Source organism: Stigmatopora nigra, chromosome 22 (assembly GCF_051989575.1).
Source record: "Stigmatopora nigra isolate UIUO_SnigA chromosome 22, RoL_Snig_1.1, whole genome shotgun sequence".
NCBI lineage: Eukaryota > Metazoa > Chordata > Actinopteri > Syngnathiformes > Syngnathidae > Stigmatopora > Stigmatopora nigra.
Window position 1 is genome coordinate 321521 of NC_135529.1, and position 23771 is coordinate 345291.

The 23771-nt window shown below is 38.1% G+C and overlaps 1 protein-coding gene across 1 annotated transcript in view; it reads right to left on the reverse strand.

Moving 5' to 3' along the window:
* Nucleotides 1–23468, reverse strand: part of LOC144215674 (calcium-dependent secretion activator 2-like) — a 71414-nt gene extending 47946 nt beyond the window's left edge. Inside the window, exons 1-11 of the mRNA XM_077744754.1 lie at nt 22848–23468; nt 13549–13662; nt 9829–10161; nt 8091–8171; nt 7194–7427; nt 6705–6826; nt 3958–4069; nt 3741–3880; nt 1042–1108; nt 816–924; nt 183–386 (exon numbers count right to left, since the gene is read on the reverse strand). Of these exons, the coding sequence (XP_077600880.1) occupies nt 183–386; nt 816–924; nt 1042–1108; nt 3741–3880; nt 3958–4069; nt 6705–6826; nt 7194–7427; nt 8091–8171; nt 9829–10161; nt 13549–13662; nt 22848–23213 (1882 nt within the window). The 5' untranslated portion in view covers nt 23214–23468. The remainder of the gene's footprint in view (nt 1–182; nt 387–815; nt 925–1041; nt 1109–3740; nt 3881–3957; nt 4070–6704; nt 6827–7193; nt 7428–8090; nt 8172–9828; nt 10162–13548; nt 13663–22847) is intronic.
* Nucleotides 23469–23771: the final 303 nt, after the last annotated feature.

Sequence of the window (23771 nt, forward strand, 5' to 3'; positions counted from 1 at the left end):
ACTTTAAAAGTGGTGAAATTACAAAAAAAAAATAGGGCACTCGTTTACATGTATGTATTTTGACTTTTAAATTCGTTGTATAGCTCACAAGGAAATACTGATTGGAATTTTCCAGAGTAAGATCCTGTTTAACAGTTAGTTATTCATGATAATTGACAAATCACACAAGAATCTTTACTTACTGATTGGTGAAGTAGGCTGGTTTTTGGTGGACCTGCAGTTGTTGGCGTTCTTGCTATTAGGGCCAGGTGTGGGTTTGTATGACTGCCCAGTGGCCCGGTACATGGCCTGGACCCAAAGGACTCGGTCCTGTTCATCATCACAGGCAAACACCACCTGGTCACCTTCACGCAATGCATTGAAGAACACCTGACCACCCTGTAAGCCTGCATGGTAGTATAAATGTAAAAAAAAAGTATACTTAAGTAAGAAGAAACACATTTCAGATCTGCATGTACAAGTTACAGCAAACGTAGGAATGTTGCCCAAATCAAGCATGCCAAGTCCCACTAATATGGTATGACATTTACAGCTCCAAGACTTGTGACAGTGGATGAACACATTTATACAAGGTTCAGAACTTGCAAATTCACCTATTATATACATAATGGGTGTCTTTTCTACATGGATTTTCGCTATTTAAGCTCGGGCCTTGCCTCGTTCATTGTATCTTGAAAAAGTTTGGTTATTAAAATAATCATCGATGCATAAATAGTTTACACAAAGCTTGTTTGAATTGAATTTTTCCAAACACTTGAATTTTCACAGTAGTGTACCTTAACTAATCAACTGCAAATTGATTTTAGAGCCTTTACCTGGCTGCGGGATGCAGTAGTCCACCGTATAGCCTTCCAACTGCATCAGCTCTTGAGGTTCGGCCTTCTTCTCTCTGTAGCTGCACATGGCAAACGTGTACTGGCTGACCTTCCGGCACAAAAACATTGTTGCATCTAAATATTGGGCTCAAAATGCCAACAAAGTTAGGTGATGACAACTGTGGCATCTCAGCATTAGCTGCAGATTAGTTGAAGATGTTCTTACCTGTACAAGAACAAAGTATCTTCTTTTCCAGCGTTTCCACACGCGCTGTCCCAGTGCGTATAAATATCTAAGGATACAAATCACTTGGACTTAAACTGTTGCTAAGTGTCAATCAATTTCAAACAAATTGAAAATTGACAGAACTGCACGGCTCCCTCTTCTACTATAAATTAATGCTATTAATTCAACCTTTGACAAATAAACATTAGAAATTAGTTTCTGGCGAATAAATACATATACACGCCTACAATATACAGAAACTATCAAATTTCATCATGATCTATCCACAAATAGCAAGGGTATTGATTTTTGAAATGTATGTTTGCTATACTAAAAAAATAATAAAAGACAAACTATAATATATTAGTGGACTTTACATCTTCATCGTCACTTCAAGTATTAAGTGACCAAACATGATGTTGAATCTATTTTATACTCTTTAATTTAATCAGAAAATCGGTTACCTTATTTTTTTCGGTTAAAAATGAAATGTTTTTACAAAATGTTTACTATCATGCCTAAATTAAAAACCTTTTTTTTTAAAGAAGGGCCTCAATTTCCTCTGTATTACATGCAAAAATATGTTGTGATAAAAAAATCTAGGCATGTAAAAGTAGTTGCTGGGAAAGCCAAAACTGTCAGTATGACTCCAAGCGAGAGAGAAAATCAATCAAATGGTAGGGGGGGAAAAAAAGAAGTAAAAAGACTCGTGGCAGTCAAGGCCACAGCGTAAACCGGGTCAACACGTGTCAGCTCTTCAGCCACTCCAAGAAAATCGTTTAACCGCAAACCAGCGACAGCCGATTTTGAACATATAAAGCATTCCTTTTTTCAAATTTAAAACGGGGATTGATCAATTAAGAATTTTAAAAATCCTTCAATGAAACTACTTTACAGTGAGATTTTCTACTGGAAATTTCACATACATTGTGAAATCACAATATATTTTTTCTAAATAAAAAGATTTTGTTGCTCATATATGTACATTCATTCAATCATTTTCCATCCCTCACAAGCAGACAGTCATTAACGCGCACTGTTTTAGAGATGTGGGAGGAAACCACAGTACCTGAAGAAAACCAACACCCGGAGGTTGTACCCTTAATTTCAGAACTGTGCGGTGGCCGTGCTAACCACTCGACTACGGTGCAGCCTCTCATATGATTGCATTTATATTCAAAATAAACATTGCGATCTGCTTAAGTTATCTCAATAGTTGTCAAAAGTACCCCCATTTTAAACACCGTTAAAAAAAATCTTTTTGAAAAGGTCAATTTGGGGATCTGAAAATGTATTTATTCCAATGTAGCAATAACTGACTAAAATGATTCAATTTTTAAATGTTTCTATAAATATATACATAATTTTACTTGGACAAAAAGCTAAAAAACAAACAGCTACCAGGCAGGAGGTGAACATCATCTTAAAAACAAATTGGGGAGAAAGACATCATCCTCATACATTTACCACCACCTGTGGCAAACACATCTCAAAATATCTCCAGACAATTGTAATTATAATTTTTAAAAAAACCATGCAATTAAAACGAAGTCAATGCAAGAGCACTAATTGCATCCAGGAAGAGAACCTAGAAACATTGATGTTATGTGGTGTCGTCATGACAACATAGAAAGTCGAAGTAGGTAGGCAGCTACGCAGGGACTCAAAAACGCACATATGCACAGCTCTCTTTAGCATCAAGCCCAAGACAAACACAGTGATCCTTTGCTGCTATCTAGTGGTAAAAACGCTAGACGACCATGTATGAATTGAATGATTTTCTTTTAAAAATTGTCATTGCACAAGTATTAATAAGATTTAAAATAGGACTATGAAATGTATCTATGTATCTAGTTATATTCAATAATTTATTTAGCTCATGCTTTTAAATCTATTCCAGTTTAAAGCCTCAAGATGTCTACAATTAGTACAATTATAAGATAAAATTAGAATTAGGGGGAAAAAGTTAGTCATTAAAAGACAAAAAAAATAATCCCTAAATCTTCTTTTAATGTGAGAACTATTGTCTTGATATTCATTTTGTTTATTAGTCTTCTGTTGTCAGGTCATTTGTTAAGGCTGAAGCACTAACCACTCAATATATATTATTCAAAATTCACATAAAGGAATACTTGCACACTGTAAAAGCTACGAATGTGAGTGTTAATGATTGTCCATCTCGGGGGGGACCTGCAATTGGTTGGAAACCCATTAAGGGTGGCTGAGTAGACTACAGCACCCTCCCCCTGCTACCCTTGTGAGGATAATCGGAACCCAAATAAATGAATGAAAAACAAACACACAAAATCACAATTTAAAGACTGTGTGATCATTAAGGTTTTTGCTGTCTGACTTTCATATTGGTTTGGTGTTTTTAAGCATTTCAGGGGAAACTTCAAAAAATCCTGTGACTGACTTTCAAAAAGGATGAACAAAAATGTCTACTCTGCTTTGAAATTTAATCAGTGAATTAATTTAAACCTGCAACATTTCAATTCGTTTTCAGGTCAGAGGTATTCACAAAGTAATTTGCAACCAAGTTGCATTTCTTAAAGTTGTTATTGTTAGTTTCTTTTTGGGGAAAAAAAGGAGACAGTCTTAAAGCAAAGAATCACACAACAATGAATTGGAGTGCTATTTGGATTGGTGTGACTATCTGAGGATAGAAAGTACTTTATGTAAGTATATTACCAACTCACCCACTGTGTTTCATGTTGGGAGGTTTGTCCATTCGCACAGCCAGTTTGATCTTCAGTTCCGTATCCTGGCTGTGTTTGGGAACCGACATGCGGTGGAACTCGTGTTGTTTGGGCCCGTTGGTGGTAGGGTTTAGGACCACCTGAAGGTGACACATAAGATTGCTACAGTTATTGTACAATCCCTTGAAAAGAGAAAAAAAAATCCAAATAGACTCACCCGGCCCAGCTCTTTGTCTTCTAATGCCAGAACAGCCGTGTTTTCCATGAAAAGTTTGACTTTGACCGAGGGAAGTGGATGCATTGTACTGAAGTCGCCCTGTGTTGCCCACCTAAAATACATAAGACCATCACAAATGCTGACCTGAACCTAGGAAAAAACGATAGTATTTTTAGACAGAAACAATCGATGTCGTGACAAGAAATGCCTGACACTGAAAGATGATATTCATGCAACATCCCAAAAACATGGATGCTAGCCTGGTTGAACACTAATTTGCCCCTAAGTATGAGTGTTAGCGTGAGTGGTGGTCCAATTTCTCATACCCTTCAATTGGATGGCAACCAATACAAAGTATCCCCCGCCTGGTGCCCATAGTTGGCTAAGATAGCCACAAACAGCCCCTGTGACTCTTGTGAAGAGAAACGCTATAGAAAATGTAGGAATGAATGAGCGTGAACATTATAAAACATATATTTTGTAACAAAATAGCTGACTGCGTTCAATTTTGTGCAAGGATCCAGCGTCAAGAAAGTGATGATGTACCTTTACAAAGTACAGACAAATAGGCTTAAGGACAGTTTTTTCCCCCACATCCATCAGGACTCTAAACTTGCGGTAACACAACACACAATCCCTTCTGTGTAATAACTTAGATCTGCCTCCTACTGGCTGACTGAAGGTAAGTGAGAGACAGTGTGAGGTAAGTGATCGCTCGGGTGTGATAATTATCACTTATTGGGGTCTTTTGCCGGGAAAAGGAACCTTATGGATACATAGCTGGGTATGATGACAATAAATCTTTTGTTGAGTCAATGATGATGACAAGCCTATGCCCCATTATTATTATTATTATTATTTACGCTATGAATAAGACATGACTGCAAATGTGATTATTTTCTTTTCGGATACAAATATACTCCTTCATTCACTGTTTTTCCATTCCTAGAATAATTGTTGGAGCCTATACCATCTGACTTATAAATAGCAAACAATAGCTGACAAATAAAAAGCTGATTATACTCTAGACCAGTCAACACATACGGCAGACGACTATTCGCACTCCCAATCATACAACCACCAGCAGGAATCGAGTCCACGCCTGCCTGCATCGAGGTCAGGCGGGTCGAACCACTACCCCACCAGGCGGCGGATACGAAGATGAAATGTCAAAACGTTCTCCAACATATTTGCAGTTTCCATGGTAACTGAGTTGAGAAGGCGTTACTGGACCAATGCGCACTCCCATCCATGTAAACATGCACATATAAACTACCTCTGACCTCTAACCCAAAAATAGCCTTTTCGGGTTCTAATAGTACTATACAATGGTTTTGTTGGCATTTATTTATTTTTTACGTTGAATTTAATGTTCTTTCGGGCTTTTTTATTTTGTGATCTTTCTTTTTAGCTTCTATTTGTGTTTGAATTTGATTTATTTAATAAGAGACAGTACATATTAATCCACATATTCACAGTGATGTTAATGATATTTTTGCAAATAATTATTTTCATTTAATAAGCTTTGATTCCCTTCGGTTTTGTGTCAAGCATACGATCTAATTACTCAAGCTCAGTGTTTACATTAGGTTTTCTCTGATGGCATTATACTGTGGTTCTGATTTATAAAACTCCAATTCACCTGATTCAAAATGTCTGTTCTATTTTTTGATATTTTGTTTTATGACTGCAGGTCCGCTTTAGTCTAAGTTAGATTGACTGTAGTTCTTTATGGTAGTATTATGTTCTATTTTTAGGCTACTTTTTCAATAAAATGGGTTCCATAGCTTTAGGCAGAGTTTTGTTATCAGTTTTTATGTCTTTTAAATTCTGTGACTCCACATATGAGATTGAGTCAGGTCAACCTCCTGTTCAATTTATTCAAGTTTCACTATAAAGGATGAGATTGTGTTTATGTGGGTGTGTATGTGATTATTAAATGTAATTTCTGTGTAAGTGACATTTCATTTTCTAAGGGTATTTGTTGTCTTTAGATCAAATACAAGTTTATAATCACAGCTTATACTGTACGGTGTATTAATTTGAAAAAAAAATAACTGTAATAAGTGGCTGCTAAATGTAGCCAGGCTGAAGGAGCCCGTAAGAACAGGTAGGCACTTGTAATTGGGATATTCTGGGCGCACACAGTGTTGGAGGTGGAGGCATGAAAGGGCAGCCTCATTATTCCTTGGACCCCCACAGACCAGACGGAAGCAAGCAGCTCACCATTTGAAAAGCAGAATGTAGTGATTACAGGAAAAATTGAATATGTTTTCACTCTAAACGAATTGAGTATATTTAGAAATAGGTATGATGGATGGTCAAGAATCAGGTATAACGCACTTGCAGAAATATTTGCTACAATGTGTGGACAAATGCACATTAGTCGTGATAATATGACAAACAAATGGACGGAGCCATTTGAACTTGTTTACCCAGGTGTACACCTAAATTGTTTTTTGAAATAATGTAATAATAATTAGGAAAGTATACCGCCAACTGATTATTCCATGCACTTGTGTCATTTTTGTTTGTAATGTTAAACAGTTAAATCAAAGTACTTTGAACGGTCTCAAACATCTACACTTTCAAGAAACAATTCTGACCTTTCAAACACAAGTGTAGGGCAACAGACAAGTACACTACCACAACGAAATAGTACTACATGAAAACATATAAATGGCAACATATGGAAAATGACGGTCACATCCACTGTTTTCCAGCAATTTGATGTTAAATTGACTCACTGTGGTCTGGAGGCTTCAGCCTGGTCTGTTTGCAGTTTCTCACCTCCTTCTACTTCCATGGTGCAGTACACAATCCTGTTTGGAGCCACAGACTTAAGCCCCTGAACCTCCATGATCAGCACCTAAATAGACGTGATACAGAAGTACATAGATCTTATAGAGCTGGGTTATTGAGTTTGGTAGCCATGCACCAAAAACCCTTGCCTTATACTGTAGATGTGCCTTTTGTACTTGAAAAAAATAATAAGTAAAACATGTGAAAAGTGAACTAATAATATGAAGGACACAAAGATGAGCTATATTCAGTCACACTAACCTTCTAAATTTCAGGTCATGTGTGAATGACTCAAGGAACAAAATTTTCCAGACGAGGTATAAAAGTAATTGCTTTTTTTGCGTACAATAAATCTCTGTAAATATATATTTTTTCAGACAAATATTCATTGGAATTAATGCTCAAAAGTACATTTCCATTTAACCTGGACTCACTTCAAGTGTGAAGGAGAGCAACACATCGGACTTTGACAACACATCGACTTCATCAACGAGTTCCATGAAGGAGTTGTTGATGGAGGAGCGCTTGAGCTTCTGTTTGAAGTCAGGCCCTCCTTTGGACACGGGAAGGCTCTCAAGGTTGGCCATCAATAGGTTGATGGATGAACGCAGTTCCTCAGCATAGAGTCCATCCATGTCAGGTGACACGAACTTGGGGCATCTTCCCTCCTGTAAGACAAGCATTACCCATTACCAATTCTTAGCAAGTTGTTTGTGTTTTACCATTTTGAACGCTGTCAAACTCGTTGTTTTATAATGAAATGGCAATTCTAAATGAGTCAAAACCAGTGGACGGAATGACCCTTAATTCTGAGTTTCTATTCAATGCAAGCCATAGGTCATTGAGATGCCGTTGTGTCTACTTTAACGTTTGATTGGCTCCACCAATTTTGGGTATTTACGAATGAATGGTTAGCACGTCCACCTCACAGTCCTGAGACTGTGTCAATCCAGGGCTTTGGCCTTCCTGTGTGGAGTTTGAATGTTCACCTATTGCATTTTATCCAGGTATAGTCTGGTTTCATTCCAGATCCCAAAAGCATGCATTGTAAACCAATTGAACAATCCAAATTGTCTGGTCTGTAGGTATGAGTGGGTGAATGGTTATTTGCCACACCGTGCTCTGCATTAACCAAATCAGGGTGTACCCTGCCTGTCGCCCAGTTAGCTGGGATAGTCTCCATCACCCATGCAATCCTTGTGAGGGTATGCGGCACGCAAAATGAATGAATGAGCAAATTACATAACAGAAGCAGGTATAATTAAAAGTGGCTTAATTCTGGAATTGAATAGATTGTAAGGCGTATTGTGTTAGATTGGATTGCTTCTCACCTTGGGGATTGGTTCCACCAGCTGTAAACGTTCATCCAGTTCTCGGCGTATCTGAGCAGCCTGCTCGTCCACGTTGTCCAACTGAAATGTTCAAAAATTAAAAAAATATGATGAGCCAATCATTGGCAGATGAATAACAAACTACACAGGTGAAAATTAGGATAATCAGAAAGCAGAAGTTACTGAAGAAAATCCTGATGAGTTGTTGTTTCCCCTGGTGCTGCAAAATTGCTAGAAATTTAACATTGTGCGGGAATATATGCCAGGTTTCGTCAATTAGCACAAATATTAATGATGATTGGTTGCGGAACAATTAAAGTCCGTCTCCAGCGGCATTATTTCCATCTAAACATTTGCTTCACATTGAATGACAGCACACATAGAAATGGGGTGGTTGTTTTTTTCCCAGGGCGGTGCTCACTGAGTGGAGTTTGCATGTTCTCCTTGGGCTTTCATGGGTTTTCTCCGCGTATTCCGGCTTCCTCTCACATCCCAAAAACATGCACTGTAGACTGGGTCAACACGCCAAATTGCCCCTAGGTATGACTGTGAGGATGAAAGGTTGTCCTTGTGCCCTGATATTGGCTGCTATTGGATAGGCTGCAGCACCCCGTCTGACTCTTGTGAGGATAAGTGGTATGATATAACATTTAAAAATCCACAACATCTACTTAGCTGAAACCATTTCATGCAATCAGAATTCTCAACCTTTATGATTTTTAGGGAAGCCCAAACTATGTATGTTTGGAGAGTGACAGGAGACTCTACCAATCACATTTGATTTTCAATTGGGCTCAAATCCCATGGGAATGGTAAATGGTGGTGGCTGAAGGTAGGAAGCTTGCTCTTGGGACATGGAATGCAACCTCTCTGCTATGGAAAGTGCCAGTGCATTCTGAAAAAGCATCCATTCCAACAAGAGGACAAGCAAGAAGATGACTCTAGACTAATAAAATGTTTTTAAGGGGCTGCAGGGCTCGTAAAGGACTATATGGAGGTTGATGTACGGTTATGTTTACCAGCTTTTAGTACTTAGGAAGCTTTAACAGTGGAGGAGTACATCTCACCTTCCGTGGGGAAAAAAATACACAATCTGCGCGGCATAATAAGGTGATCGTTGCAAGCCGTGACCAACACGGACTATGTGAGGAGAAGCAAATCAAGTGATTGGAAATACAATCAAAAACAAGACAGGTGAACACGATGAAAACACTTGAATCAAGAAAATTACCACATTTTGCTCCAGAAGGGGACAATTTGTGTCATGTACAAAACGTGTAAATCTTTAGATGGAAATGATGCCTGCTCTAAAAGCGGAAGAATGTGGACATAATAGCACTCATCTCTTCAGTAATAGCCAGGTGTAATACAAATCCAATGCAATGCTTGTGTCTCATAAAATTCAAAGATGAGTATAAAAATCTGAAGTTATTTTTCACTTTGTCTGTCTTTGACTCTAGAATGGTATGATTTCAACATTATTATGAAATCAGCCCCACTCAGTTCTTTTCCATTCATTTTCTGAACCGCTTATCCTTACATGGGCCGCAGGGGTGCTGGATTTTATCCCACCTAACAACGGGCACAACGCAGGACATACCCTGAATTGGTGGCCAGCCAATCGTACTTTGGTTTGGTTAAGTAATTAATTTTATTTGAAAAAAGGTTAAATTTAAGTTGTTTTTTTTAAATTGAAAGTTAATAGGAAATTAGATTTTAAAAAAGGAGACTTAACAACCTGACAGGCGTTGTAGAGCAGCTGGTGCTCGAACTTCCTGACTCCAAGGATGTGCTGAAACATTTCATACAGTTGCTCTTTGCTGAGGATCAATTCTGACACCGTGCTAAGTTGTGCACGTTGCGGCTGCCGCCGCATGTCGTCATCTCCCCTGTAGATAGCGTCGTATTTTGCGATCCAGGAGGTGAGCACCGTTTCTTTACTTAGGCCGTCAATTTCAGGGAGGCTGCGGACACGACGCTCGATGTTTTTCTTGAACACCGCACGGAAGTCGCTTGCCGAGCAGCTGCCGCTATGTACCATGCGGCATACTCGTTCGGTCTTCAGGAAACCCTGAAAATAAAAGGAATCAATGCAAAATTAACATGAAAATAAAATAAGCCATAGTCCAATGACCACTTTTATGGAAAAAAAAGTTTAGTTTTATTACAACCTATTACTGCACTCTTAAAACCGTCCTTTTTTTTCTCTTGCCTTTGGAAAATATAATTTTTACATTTAATTTTTACATTATTGAGTTCTTGCAAAATTACTACAGTTATATAAAATTAAAACTTTTTACCTTAAATTCTATTATGGCCTAATCTTTCTTCAGTTTTCATTTTTTTACCAATGGATTTCAACTTTTAAAATTTTACCTTTTATCTCAAAATTGTGACCTTCTGCCTATTCTGAAAAAATGGTGTTGTTTTTTAATCCAACATAATTGAATTGAAGACTATTTTTTTGTAATAAACTTCATGTGAGATTTTCATTTTAGTTTGATAGGAAATATCTTTTATTTTCCTTCAGAAAATGTGTACATTTTTAGGCTTTCTATACAATTTAGGGAATACTAAGGATATTGGGGTGCTCTAAATTTACAGGTTTTATAAATGTAAATGGGTACTTTTAAATACAAACTCAATAGATAAAACCAAAAAAAATGTGTGACCTCAGTCCAAAAACTGTTACTTTAAACCAAATTTTTCTGATGTGTAGTAGTACATTGTGTTTATATAAAGTATTGTATGCCATGGAGAAAATGGCTCCATGTATTTTGTGAATGTCAGTGATAATTACTAATGAATAGAGCAGCAAGACGCCGCCACCCCTTTCCCGCCGCTCCTTGTAATTGCCCTTTAAAAAGTCTACTCAATTATTTAGATGACAGCAAAGCAAGAGAGCAAATTAAAACAGGCCCTATCATTAAACGCTAAAATCAAAATTCTCTGTAATAGGTCTATATTATTGAACATCATGAGGGTCAAATAGGAATTAGTGGGGAAAAAAAGGATCTAAAAATCACTATTATGAATGACTGTTAACTGATCCCATATACATTAGAACAATAGCTTCTTTATTGAATGTAACAATCCTGCTAAAAACCAGAGCATTTCATAAAATATAGATTTCATGACCAAGCTAAATGAAACAATGAAGCAATGAACTAGTGAGCTAAATAAACAAAACAAAAAAACGAACTCATTACCTACCAGGCTACACAATTACACAATTTAAATAACCAACATACATTCAACAAACCCAATAAACTGACAGGGCACTTAACTTTTGTAACTTCTCGGTTATAATTCCATGCTGAAAAAATCTTTATCCTATGTATTTATTATACAGTCCCACAATTTATATCGATTCACCAAATAAGAAGCATGTTATCAACTGCATTCCAATGTCTATTGTGGCGAATGAGTCATGTTCTCATGAATTAATAAAATGACTTGCAATGTGTCCAGAATGAAGGAATAATTGATGCCATTGCACCAAATGGTGACTGCTGCCGTTAATTTCCGTTCCCTGATGTGGTTTGACATGTTTGCGTTTTTATGACTCATAATCAAATGTGAACTTTAATTAGAATAAGGAGGTTGCACACACAGAAAAAAAATAAAAGTAATAAGCCCATGCAGATAAAAGCAAATGCACCAAGAAGGTAACAATCCTGGAATTAGGTTGAATGTATAGGTTAGATCGGTTAAAGTCATCAGAGCAAATTTTGCTGACTAAATATGTAGTTAACCAAAAAGCAAATATAAAAATAGATCCAACTAAACATACAGGAGCCATAAAAACAATCAAATATAGTATTTTTTTTAAAAACCTAATAAGCCTGATTACCTAATCAAAAACTAATATAAAAGCGAACTGTCAATCTAATGAAACAAACACAAGTAACATAAAATCTATGAATTGACTAACTGAACCACTCTCTACCCAAACAACAACTATTTAACAGACAGAACGAGACGAAGACAGAAAGAAAGAGACGAAGACAGACAGAAAGAGACGAAGACAGACAGAAAGGGACGAAGAGAGACAGAAAGACAGTAATTTCTCCCCTCTGGTATCAGCAAATGTCAAACACCTGAGGAGCAGGCTGGACTCCTGCTGTATACAACATTAAATGACTGCTACAGCACAGGGGGTTCCACACTTAAATACCACTGGTAACCCATTTGGGGATTGTGGTGGGAGCTCAAAGGTCTCTGCAAAGTGCTATTTTCTAAAGAAGACTAGTATTTTTGCTCACATTTCTTTGCCCTCAACAACACTGTTTTGTCATTTTTGACCAACCCAAGTATTAGGTCAGGAAAGTTAAGTTTGGGATAGAGCGCCCAGGTATGATGGAGGTTCAAAATTTGGGTAAACCGGGCTTCTACGTGGATTAGGCACATAACTAACTATATGTGCAGAGCCTCTACACTAGCTTGTGCACAATGAAGTTCTAGTTAACATACGAGTTGTTTCAACAGTAAATTAAGTCTAGGGGTTCCTAAAGGCGACAGGGTTTCTCGAATACTATTGTATTTTCTAGCTTTCAAAAACAATAGAAAAAAGGCTTTTGATAGACGATTTTCTATATGCACATTCAAATCCGAAATTATGATACTGTGTCTACAGGCATAGAATGTATGTTTCAAATAAAGGACTGGAAGTGACTACTCCGTAGCTGATCTCTGCATATTCCATCTTTTCATCACGTCTTCCATGGCTTTTTCGCTCTGAGCTCTATTTCGGATTGTCGGAATGAGGGGGGGTTTACTACTGCCATCAATTCTGTCTACCATTAGGCCAGCTTCATGCCACATTTCACCCAGTTTTAAGTGTCGGGCACACAAATGAAGCGCACCTCCGAGCAATATGTATGTGTGTGTGTGTGTGTGTGTGTGTGTGTGTTCACTTGGCTGCAGATAGTGCTGAAGTCATATAGGCCACACTTGTATAAATAATATCAAGACTCTGGCCCAACATTAGTCAAAATGTGACAATATGTAGACGCCAGTTAAAAAAAACAGGAGAAAAAAATATTGTGGTATCCTGTAGACCAGAGGTGACCAAGTCCGGTCCCTATCCGGTCGGTTTTCCATGTGTCCCTCCACCAACATACCTGAATCAATTAATCGTGTTCGGTATGTAGCCTTTGGACAGATTTCTGATGAGTTGATCATTTGATTCAGGTGTGGTAGAGGAGGGTAATATGGAAATCAGACTGGATAGGGTCTCTCGAGCACAGGACTTGACCATCCTTGCTTTAGAGCATGTAGTTCCTTCGTTATGTGCAGTGTGTTACACAACTTTAGAAAGCAGCAGCTCTGTGTTTATGGTACAAAATTCCAATGTTATCTAAGGGAAAAAAATTCCAAGGCAACAATCTGATCCAACATGGTTTGGAAAACCTAGTAGGTAGGGAAAAAAAACAAAGGAAAAGGGATGTGCTCTTACCTCATAGTAACTCCTCACTGCATTGCAGAAGGCTTCGTCAGCCATAATTTGAGTTTCCCCATTGAGAAATGACTGGAAACGGTCCTTGATTGCTTGGAGCTGCTGCTTGTTCACCTGAAAACCAAGCACAACAATAGTTAATACATAGTGCTTTTTATTTGATTAAAAACATAAATTAATTTTAATAAGGAAAGTTGATTTGGTAAAGATGAGTTATAACTCGGTCATGGTCTTTTTAAAATAACATTACATACTATTTTCCTTGGACACCTTTGATTGGAAGTGGAGGAAGTGTGTTATTGCGAAGCAAAGTATATATATTTTTTTTTAGTTTGGAGATACATATTGAACATCAAAATGACATACATGAAGACTAATGCTCTTTCTGGGTGTTGATTCAGAGCAGCCATGTGGTGGATTCTTACTCGACTACCATCTATCACTTGGCACGGCTCCCCCTCACACTTGTACACACATCCGTGCATAAATTTCCAGCAATAAAGTACTGGCTGCAAGCAGTGCATAAAATATATATTTACAAAAGGGAAAAGAAAATAATTGTCATAAATCTGCGGGGTCCTGCAGGTATGAAGCTGCTCGATGATGCATATGCATGAGCCACCATCAGCCACGAAAATGAAAACATTCTTCTCTTGTTGTTGCTGTGGAGTCAAAGTGTGGCACTATGAAAATAAGTTATAGCATGGGTTTGCAGCTGTAAATCTTTTCTAGACCTTCACTGGCTTTTTCAAGGAAGTTTTATACATTTTCTTAACACAAAAACATGCTTAAAACTACATTAAGAACTACGACAGGTAATGTTTTTTCCCCCACAATAATGAGGTCTTTGAACCTGGAAAAACAATCACCGAGACACCTTTTGGAGCCTGCAATGGCTTACCACTTCCCCCATTTCAGAGTTTGAGCAAATATCACAGTGAATTTAGCTTACTAACGTAGTGGGGTTACCATGCCCTCATAGGGAAATCAGACCTCGCACAGCGCCATAAACCTAAAAAAATGCATCTAATTTTCAAAGGGCCTACTTGACAGCAAGCTATTAACTTTGGCTACCTCATGGTGTGGCCAATTTTATCCTCATTCTTCTCTGGAGTCAGGTTTTTTATATCTAAGGGGAAGACAGATTTATATCATCTATAAGAATTGCTCAACCCTGCTATCGTAGTGGTAGGTTTTTAAGTCTTAATAAAATACCTGGGAAAGAAGTTAAATTTAATCTAATTTCTCTATTCTTCAGGTAGGAATATTTCTTCTCTATTTGATGCAGGATTCTGTAGTTTTTGCCTCTTTCCAGGTGAGAAAGAAATACAGAAATAAACATATGTCTCAGGGGGTCTATCATGAGACTATCTGGACGATAAAAAAGATGCAGGTGGGGGTGTTGAATCACCCCCGGGAATCATGAAGCAAGATGAGACTATTTCTTATCTAGGTGGGCCGCATCAATGCAATAAAATGTTTTTTTCATGTCTCACAATTAGGGAAAATAGTCTATAAAATGTTAGAACAGTGAAAATGGACTCTAAAGACTCTTGCTTAAGTACAATATCAATACAGGAAAAACACTGCTAAAAAGACTGATGCTAATCTACAGTAGTTATGGAGAAGTAATCTTTAATAGTTGTTCTTTATTGTACTTTTGCAAATGTTTTTGTGTTGTGGCACAAACAGCAATCATTGATTGATTAATTGCCTTTCTATTTCTCACAATTTTTACCCACTCGATGCCACATTCGGGTTCCTGCCCATAGAATGACACAGAGAATGAGTATTGAGCCAAAAACCCAATCCAGGCTTCAAGAATGAAGGAAGAAAACCATCACGGCTGTTATGGTGGCCTCCTTCAAGTGCAAATGTGCCAGGCCGTGGAGCAAAATATGTGAAATATATTTTCATTTTATATATTAAGATGATTTTCTCCAAATATCCAAAAATATGCCACTTAAAAAAACGCCACCGAGCTCGGATTGAGATTAAAAGTAGCATTTCATAGACTGAAAATGACAGTAATTGAAATTGTAATTTAGTTTACAAAATAAAAATCAAAGGTTTTCTAGCTTGATTGAATTCCAGATAGCTTCTACAATGCTGACACACAACTGCACACACGTAAATACGTCATTAGTCTCAGTCTCATGTTGTTGATGTGTATCGATGTGTGATGGCGTGCTCGCAACTGCTAAGTGTCCATGATAACAGATCACCTCCTTTGAGTGGAAGGAACATCTTGAATTAAAGCCTAGCAGCATAAACAAATGCACACACACACACACACACACACACACACACACACACACACACATATATATATACTCCTTCGCAGCCATAAGCACTCTCTGTCACACCCCCATGAATGTCGTTTCTACAGCTGACTAACCCTGAAATCCTTCAAAGTCAAAAAAGACGGAAAGTAAGTTGTTAGTGGCATAAAAACGGAAATACTCTTATTTTTGCTTCTTATAATGTTACAGAAAGATCAGCCAAAATGCTTTAAAAAGAATGGCAATATACAGTTAGAGAGACAGTAGATCCATGTCAAAGGACAAGAGATGGAGGCCTTTGACTCCAACAGCTCTTCCCTGGCATTGTTGGCACAAAGAAAAGGAAAAATAGTTGACTTTGACAATGAACGTGACAGACATAGCAAGAACCTAGGTCGCTTATGAAAGCAGCAAGCATGATTCATCGTTGCGACCTGGTGGTTATAACCCTGCTACACAAGCGTCTTCTTTCTAATGGGAACAAAAAAAGAAAAGAACCCCTTTGAATGACAGTGGGAAGTAGGAGAAGAGAATGAGGAGGGAAGAAAGGCGGCAATGAGTTTGAAAAAGAATCGAACAAAGCATAGATGACAGCTCTGCTTGAGCATCACAGAATTATAAAAATGGGAACATGCCTCCCACACACGCCGCTGTCATTTAATCAATTGTGTGGGGTCAGAAGTCTAATATTAGATTTTAACCCTCAGAGCACCATCACAACAATCTGAACATTAAAACAGTATGAATCCCTGAGCAGAGATTGTTCTTTTAATGCCTTTTAGTACAAAACATTGATCCACTCAGCCGTGTAAGTGACAGAAATACACTAACCATCTAACACCAGTATATTTTACTGTGGTTTAGCCCATTAAAACAACATTTGCCACACATCATTTTGAACTTGGCCACAGCAGAAAATTCAGTTTAAAAGAACAAAATAGAATACTTAACATTTGCATCTACTTGCTTCTATGTGTTCAATTCAATCCCTACACCACTTCTGGTTGGAAGAAAATAGAGGCTTACATTGGCAGTGGTCATTTTGTTCCAATTTTCTACACAAGTATTAACAATTTTCTTGGGGGAAAAAAAGCTAAAACGCAGGCTATGACAGTAATGGAACTAAAGGGAAGAGCACATAGTGTGCCAAGATGCAGCACACCGAACAAATGAAGTTTTCTAGCCAACAGCAAAATCTTGGGTTTTTGGGGGATGTTTCATTGCCACAATGGCGTTGACTCACTTTTACATTTCTAAAGACCCTAATGAGGAAAAAAAGGGAAAGTAACAAAAGGAATGGCTAGCAGAAGAAAAGAAGACTAATCATACCATGATGAATGTTTTCATAAAGGTAGATAAATTATATCAGCAACTGCACCTGGACCACACATAGCCTTACTAAGCAACAATAACAAGCCAACCTTAATCCACAGGCTCACAACAATGTCTCCAGTTGTCAGCTCATGTATGGTATATCTATTATGCCACTGATTTTTGGCTTATCTCATCAGTGGTCGTCACAGCCTATGGGAAAATCTGCAATATTTTAAGCGACAGGCAAGAGCTAGTATGTATACGTACATAACCTGCATGTGAAAGACATTTGGCACAAAGCCTTTTGCAATGCTTTGTTTAAAAATAAAATGGCGGAAATTCCTTTTACATACCACTGCATGGATTAAATATGAAAGTAAAGCTCTTCTTTTACATTTTATTTTATTTTTTACCATCAATAAAATCTCTGGAGTCTCCCCCTCATTCATCATTCATAACACTTCCGGTTTGTTATAGAATTTTACTAACTTGGTTGGAGGCAGACCCACATCCTCTGCATGAGGCTACGCATCATAAACTTGCAGATGGCAAAGTGTGTATGAGTTCGTGGGTGTTTTATCAGCAGAGAGCAGAAGCAGCCGTGACAAACCCTGAAGACAATGTAGCTCCGTCACCAAAGACTGTGTTAAATATGCGGAATTAACCCTATGTACAAACACAAAACATAGACTTTGAAGCTTCGAAGAGCTAACAGTAAGACGACTAAAAAATGTAAATAGCTCATTCGGAGTATCAGGAACATAAATACGCTGTCTAAAGCTTGTACAGTTCATATATTGAGGCACATTTTTAACGTGTAAAACAGGATTCTCGTTTCCACACATCTTTGCCTCCCTGTTTGATGAATTTCGACGCAAAGTTTTTGGCAGACGTACACGCGTAGGACAATGTCAAAAAATATAACTTTTAGTTAATGAATATTTGGGATGCACTAAAATCAAGTTGGGATCTATTACTTCATTCATTTTCTGAACCGCTTATCCCACAGGTGTCAAAGTGGCAGCCCGGGGGCCAAATCTGGCCCGCCGCATCTTTTTGTGCGGCCCGAGAAAGTCAATCATGAGTATAAATGTATATTAAATTTCCTAATTTTCCACTTTTAAATCAATAATTGCAATTTTTTAATGTATAATGTTTAGTTAAAAAGTAATTTGGTAAAATCTACAATACATTGAAAAAAAAAGCTCAAATAAACATTGTTTTAGATCTATAAAAAACTGAATATTCAGGGATTTTAATCAAGTTATTTTAATCCATTTATATTAAAAAAAATCTAAATATTACATCTAAAATGGACTGGCCCACGTGCAATCAAGTTGACGTTAAAGCAGCCCGCGAACCAACCCGAGTCTGACACCCCTGGCTTATCCTCACAAAGGTCGCGGAGGTTGCTGGAATCTATCCCACCTGAATCGGTGGCCAGCCGATTGTAAAAGAGTAACATCTAATCTCAAGGAGCAACAACCAAGAGAACTTTTTGTCAAATTTACAGTAAGTATGACATAGATTTTCCCTTGTAGTTGCAGTACTATTACACATACTTGTAGTAAAATTATACATTGCCTTGTTTACAGAAGTTAAAATGCTCCCTCTAGAGATCATAAAGTCACAATTTTGTGGCAAATTCTGAGCTGGCTCAAGAAGGTTACATCTGTTCAAACTTTTGGGGCAAAAATAGTGGCAAGTATATCGCACTGTTCGAATACTGTGTATTAGTTAAATGTTTCTTTGTTAGTGCTTGAGGAGTGTACAGTGCAAATGTATTTGCTTTAGGTGCTTAGATGTTTCTTTTCTTAGCATCATAGAGGATTTCAACATTAATGTGTTGAAGACAAGCACATGACAAGGTGTGGGAGGAAATACTTTCAACATGGGGGTTGTTTTTAAAAAGGTACAGAACACAGATGCTATTTGCAACGTGGGCCGGCGTGACAAAGTCAAGTAAATCAAAAACACAATAATGTTCACACACAAAAAGTAAAAAATAAAAAACAATCACACTAGATATTACAGGGGTATCTTTCAAATATATTATCACAAATCAAAATCTTTTTTGTCTTAATTTTCCATTTGAAACATTTCTTATTTATGGTTTTTTTTTTATAAATCAGAAAAAAAAGTTTTCTTGGAGACTAAACTAGTAATATTGGACCAATCCGCCATGTATTATTTCCCCCACATATTCAGCCCTAACCATTTCACAACAATGCGGCTAATTCTTGGTTATTAATGAATTTGTGATTAAATTGAGATGGATTCCATAACGAATTTATAATATTGGGTGTATTGGGTGAAAACGATACAAATTTTGATTCTCAATACAAAATATTATACAATCAAAATCATTTTCCCCATGAAAAAGAAGTGCCAACTCTGTTTCGGTATGTTTGATTCCATTCCATTCCATATGAGAGGATATGTGAGCAAATAGCTGCCAGTCATTATGTTAAATCAACCTCAATTGGAGAAAATTCCAAGGCACTGATGTGGAAAGTTTTAATTTGATTAATCAAACTCCCAAAAGATAATGGACCACAGAGGTTGTGCTATTTGCAATCCAACCTGCAAATATTCCCACTTCCTTGAGGAAGATGTAGTTTGTTTTAAACCCACTGCAAAGACAATCAAGGGATGGATCACAACCAACAAAAAATACAGACGTATTCACATATGGACAATCTAAATGACAAAAATATGCGGCTTGGTCGCCGTCCTCAAAGCAAAGCAAATTAATCAAGTCAAACCTTCCTCTGAGACCTGTACAAGTGTTGTCAAGTCTCAGCATAAACGTCTACAAGCGGTGTTTGGGTTGTCGCTGAACTGCTCAGAATAATAAACAGCTGCCAGGGGAAGTAAACGCCAGGCGTCGACTGGGGGGGCGGGGGGCTGCATGGGCCACCATAAGTGGAGTTGGTGGAGGAGGAGGAGGGATTCTATCAGGCTACAGAGAAATGCCACAAAAAGACCAATACACGTCTACCACATGACAAGCAGCAAGTGGGCATTTCCCTTTGGGACTCATTGAAAAGACAAAAATAGATTTTGAAAACAACAACTGGACAAATGAGGGGGAAAAGAATCAATTAGTACGTCAATCTTGTATGACTGACCAGTCTGCATCTCAAATAGCAAGTGAAGTGCACCTCTAACTGCGATTATTTTCAATCACAGGTCGTGCCACACTATAACAACAAACCTTAAAAAGGGACTGTGTACACATTTTGATTTGTTTTTAAATATGTTTGAAAATACGGGCTGAAAATATGTACTACACAGCCTGAGAATAATTTAGTGTTTACTGAAACTAATTCTTTTTTCTTTATCTGAGCAGCAACTATTGTTGGTTGAACTTTGAAAAGGACTTTCTGCAACTTATTCATTTACTTAACCATCAATGACATGTTGCAGCCACCTATCTCCCAAATACACAAACTCTTGCTTGTTCATGAATTTTATATTTTTAAGCTTTGTCTAGTAACTGTGCAGCTGTGAGCATCAATAAAGCGTCGCTGGCAGGCCCTCACTCAACCAAGGATCCGCTAAATTTGTAGTGTTACTTCTGGGGGCAACAGTAAATAAATTATAACCTCTTTCGCTGAAATCCATCGACTGTCGGCTTCTAGTCTTTTATCAAACACAGACTGTGTAATATTACATAGGGTAACAGATTTTAGCTTTTTAATATGTTCTTTAGATTTTACAAAAGGATTTTTGAACTAAAAACACAGAAAAAATAGATTAAAAAATTAAAATTATTGATTTAAAAGGGGGAAAATCAGGAAATTTAACATACATCTATACTCTTTATTTAAATTTGATCCAAAAACAGAAAGTCGGCACTCATGATTTACTTTCTCTGGCCACACAAAATGATGCGGTGGGCCAGATTTGGCCCCAGGGCCACCACTTTGACACCCGTGGGTTAGACATTATACCCATTCACCATGCTAGATGGCGCCAGATATCTTGTAAGTGAATGCTGAACAGTGATGGTTAAAGTTGTTGCATTATTGTTGTGTTATCACAGTAGATTGGTGAATTAAGATTTAAAAAGATTACATAAATAACATTTATCAATTTTGTCATATGAAGCTGGGAATGATGACAATTAGCCTTTTGTCGAGTCAATTATGGTTGAAAAACCAGAAGCCATTTCTTTACAAATGAACTGTAGTTTATGCATTTAAATGTTCAGATATTGAGTTGTGAAATAAAATATTGTTCATTTGGTGTGCGACCAAGTTAGAATGACTCCTTTTCCAATTATGTTTTGATAGGTGTGACTCTTCCTGGCCATCTTTGTCAACTTCCTTAGGCTTGGTGTACTGATAGGTGTCCTGGCACTCGTTATCACCCCACCAATTATGGATCACAATTTAACTAGCAACAATTCCAAACATTACAGAAAGGACTGCCTGGTGGAAATAAATCCAAAATGGGGCCCCAGGTGGCCTCCATCCAAGATGCGTCATCATGCCAACAATCGATCCAGAGTGATTCCCTCCTGCTGGGTCAAGGGTCTGTCTCATTAATTGAATTCTGCGGGTGCGCACATAAAAACTCCCACGCGTGCCATCTGTGTTGCACATTCGTCCAAGCGGGAAACTCTTCTGCATATTGAAATCAGGCGGTGTGTGAGGCTCATTAACGACTTCCCGGCGGGACGCCGTGACAACAACATGGCTTCTATTACGTCTGGAGCAACTGCAGGCACCAATCAGTGCATTCACGTGTGGAGAAACCATAAAGGAGCCAATAAGTGTAACCCAAAGGAGACTGCTTGTGGAAGTTAGGGCAACAAGTAACAGTGTATTTAGAGTAAAAAAAATTTATATAGATAGTTTAACTTTACAGGATTTAACTCTCAACTCATCTGTGTACACTTGCACTTAAAAATAACATAGTATAGCAAAATATTTCCATTCATGTCAATTTTTAAGATAAGAGGAAGGAGAGGGAAGGGTTGACACTGACGTCTGAACATTTAAATCAACATTTTTATATTGTGGGTTATTATTTGTTTTTAAAAAAAATCTAGGAAAATCAGTAACTTACCTCAACTTTTGAGTTTTTCACAGTATGACAATTGGCACTAGATTAAACAAGTAGCAAAATTTGATGATATGAGTTGACTAGCCAACTTTAGGCCGGGGACACCCTAAATCGGACAACCATACACACTCACACTCATACCTAAGGGCAATTTAGAGTGTCCAATCAGCCTACCATGCATGTTTTTGGAATGTGGGAGGAAACCAGAGTACCCAGAGAAAACCCACGCAGGCCCGGGGAGAACATGCAAACTCCACACAGGTGGACCGACCTGGATTTGAACCCAGATCCCCCTCCGTGAGACCGACACACTAACCACTCATCCGCTGAGCCGCCCTGATATTTTTTAAACTAAACAAAAAAAAAGCACATTTCACAGCCCAAATCTTGCATTATGCCACATTGTTATGATATATAATATATATAAATACACTAATATATTAACTTGTGATGGGTGACTATTATAACAAATTACTTTAGCTTTTTTTAATATTAACAAGATGAGATAAACATGTTTACCTTAAAATGTTTGTCAATTCCCGAAATCGACAGTTTTTCAACGGAGCTTTGTTTGGATTTCACTAGGAAGTCTGTACCGGGGTAACAAGTGCGGCGACGGGGCCAACTCACCTTCTGCTGCCGCCGAGTCATGTCCGTGGGCTGCTTGGCGTTAAACGGGTAAGCGATGCACCTCAGTACGAAAACATAAATCTGCAATTTGACTTTGTGTTCCTCTTCCTCCCGCTTTAGTCGATCACGTTCTCGTCTTTCCTCTTCTTCACCTGTTGAACTACCCTGGCGTTGGTGATGACCAAGTTGCCCGGTGGATGGCTGTCGGCGCTTGAACACCGGAGCCTGCTGTCGCTTTTGGCCGTCTGCTCGTTTCTCCGCTCCCCGCTTTCCTCCGGAGGAGCCGTCTGCTTTCCGAGCCGACTCCCGGGCAACTTCCGGGTCGGAATCCCCAACGCTGTCTTCGCTGGAAGACGGATCCAGCATGGCTGGTGCGTCGTCAACTCAATCGATTGTTTTTTCCTCTTTTCTTGAGTCGACGTGGCGCAAACTGTATTCGCGAGGAAGTGGCTTGTTTTTTAAGACGACTTGGCTGCGCCGATTGGAAGTCAGTTTTGTGGATTTGCTCAGTTCAAGCAGCTGCACACTGTCGGAATGGGAGCGCGTGCACGCGAATGGAGATGAGCGAACGCGCCGACACACAGGTGAACAACCTGTGGCTGCAGTCAAAGATGATTCTGCAAAAGCGAAGAGGGATCACTCTGACTGCAATAAGGCATACATTGACAACGACCAAAACACAAACATGTGATGTCAAATAGGGGTGTGTATTGCCTCTCATTTGGCGTATCGTGATTCAAATGCCACGATACCGATTAACATGGACGGTTATTGCGATTTTTTGGGGTGTATATCACTTATATCTAAAACTAATAAAACTGGACATAAAAATACATTCATCATTTTATTTATTTATATATGTCTGAAACCTAATTCAGCACTAATGCAAATAGGTTTTATTTTTTAATGACATATAGCCTTGTT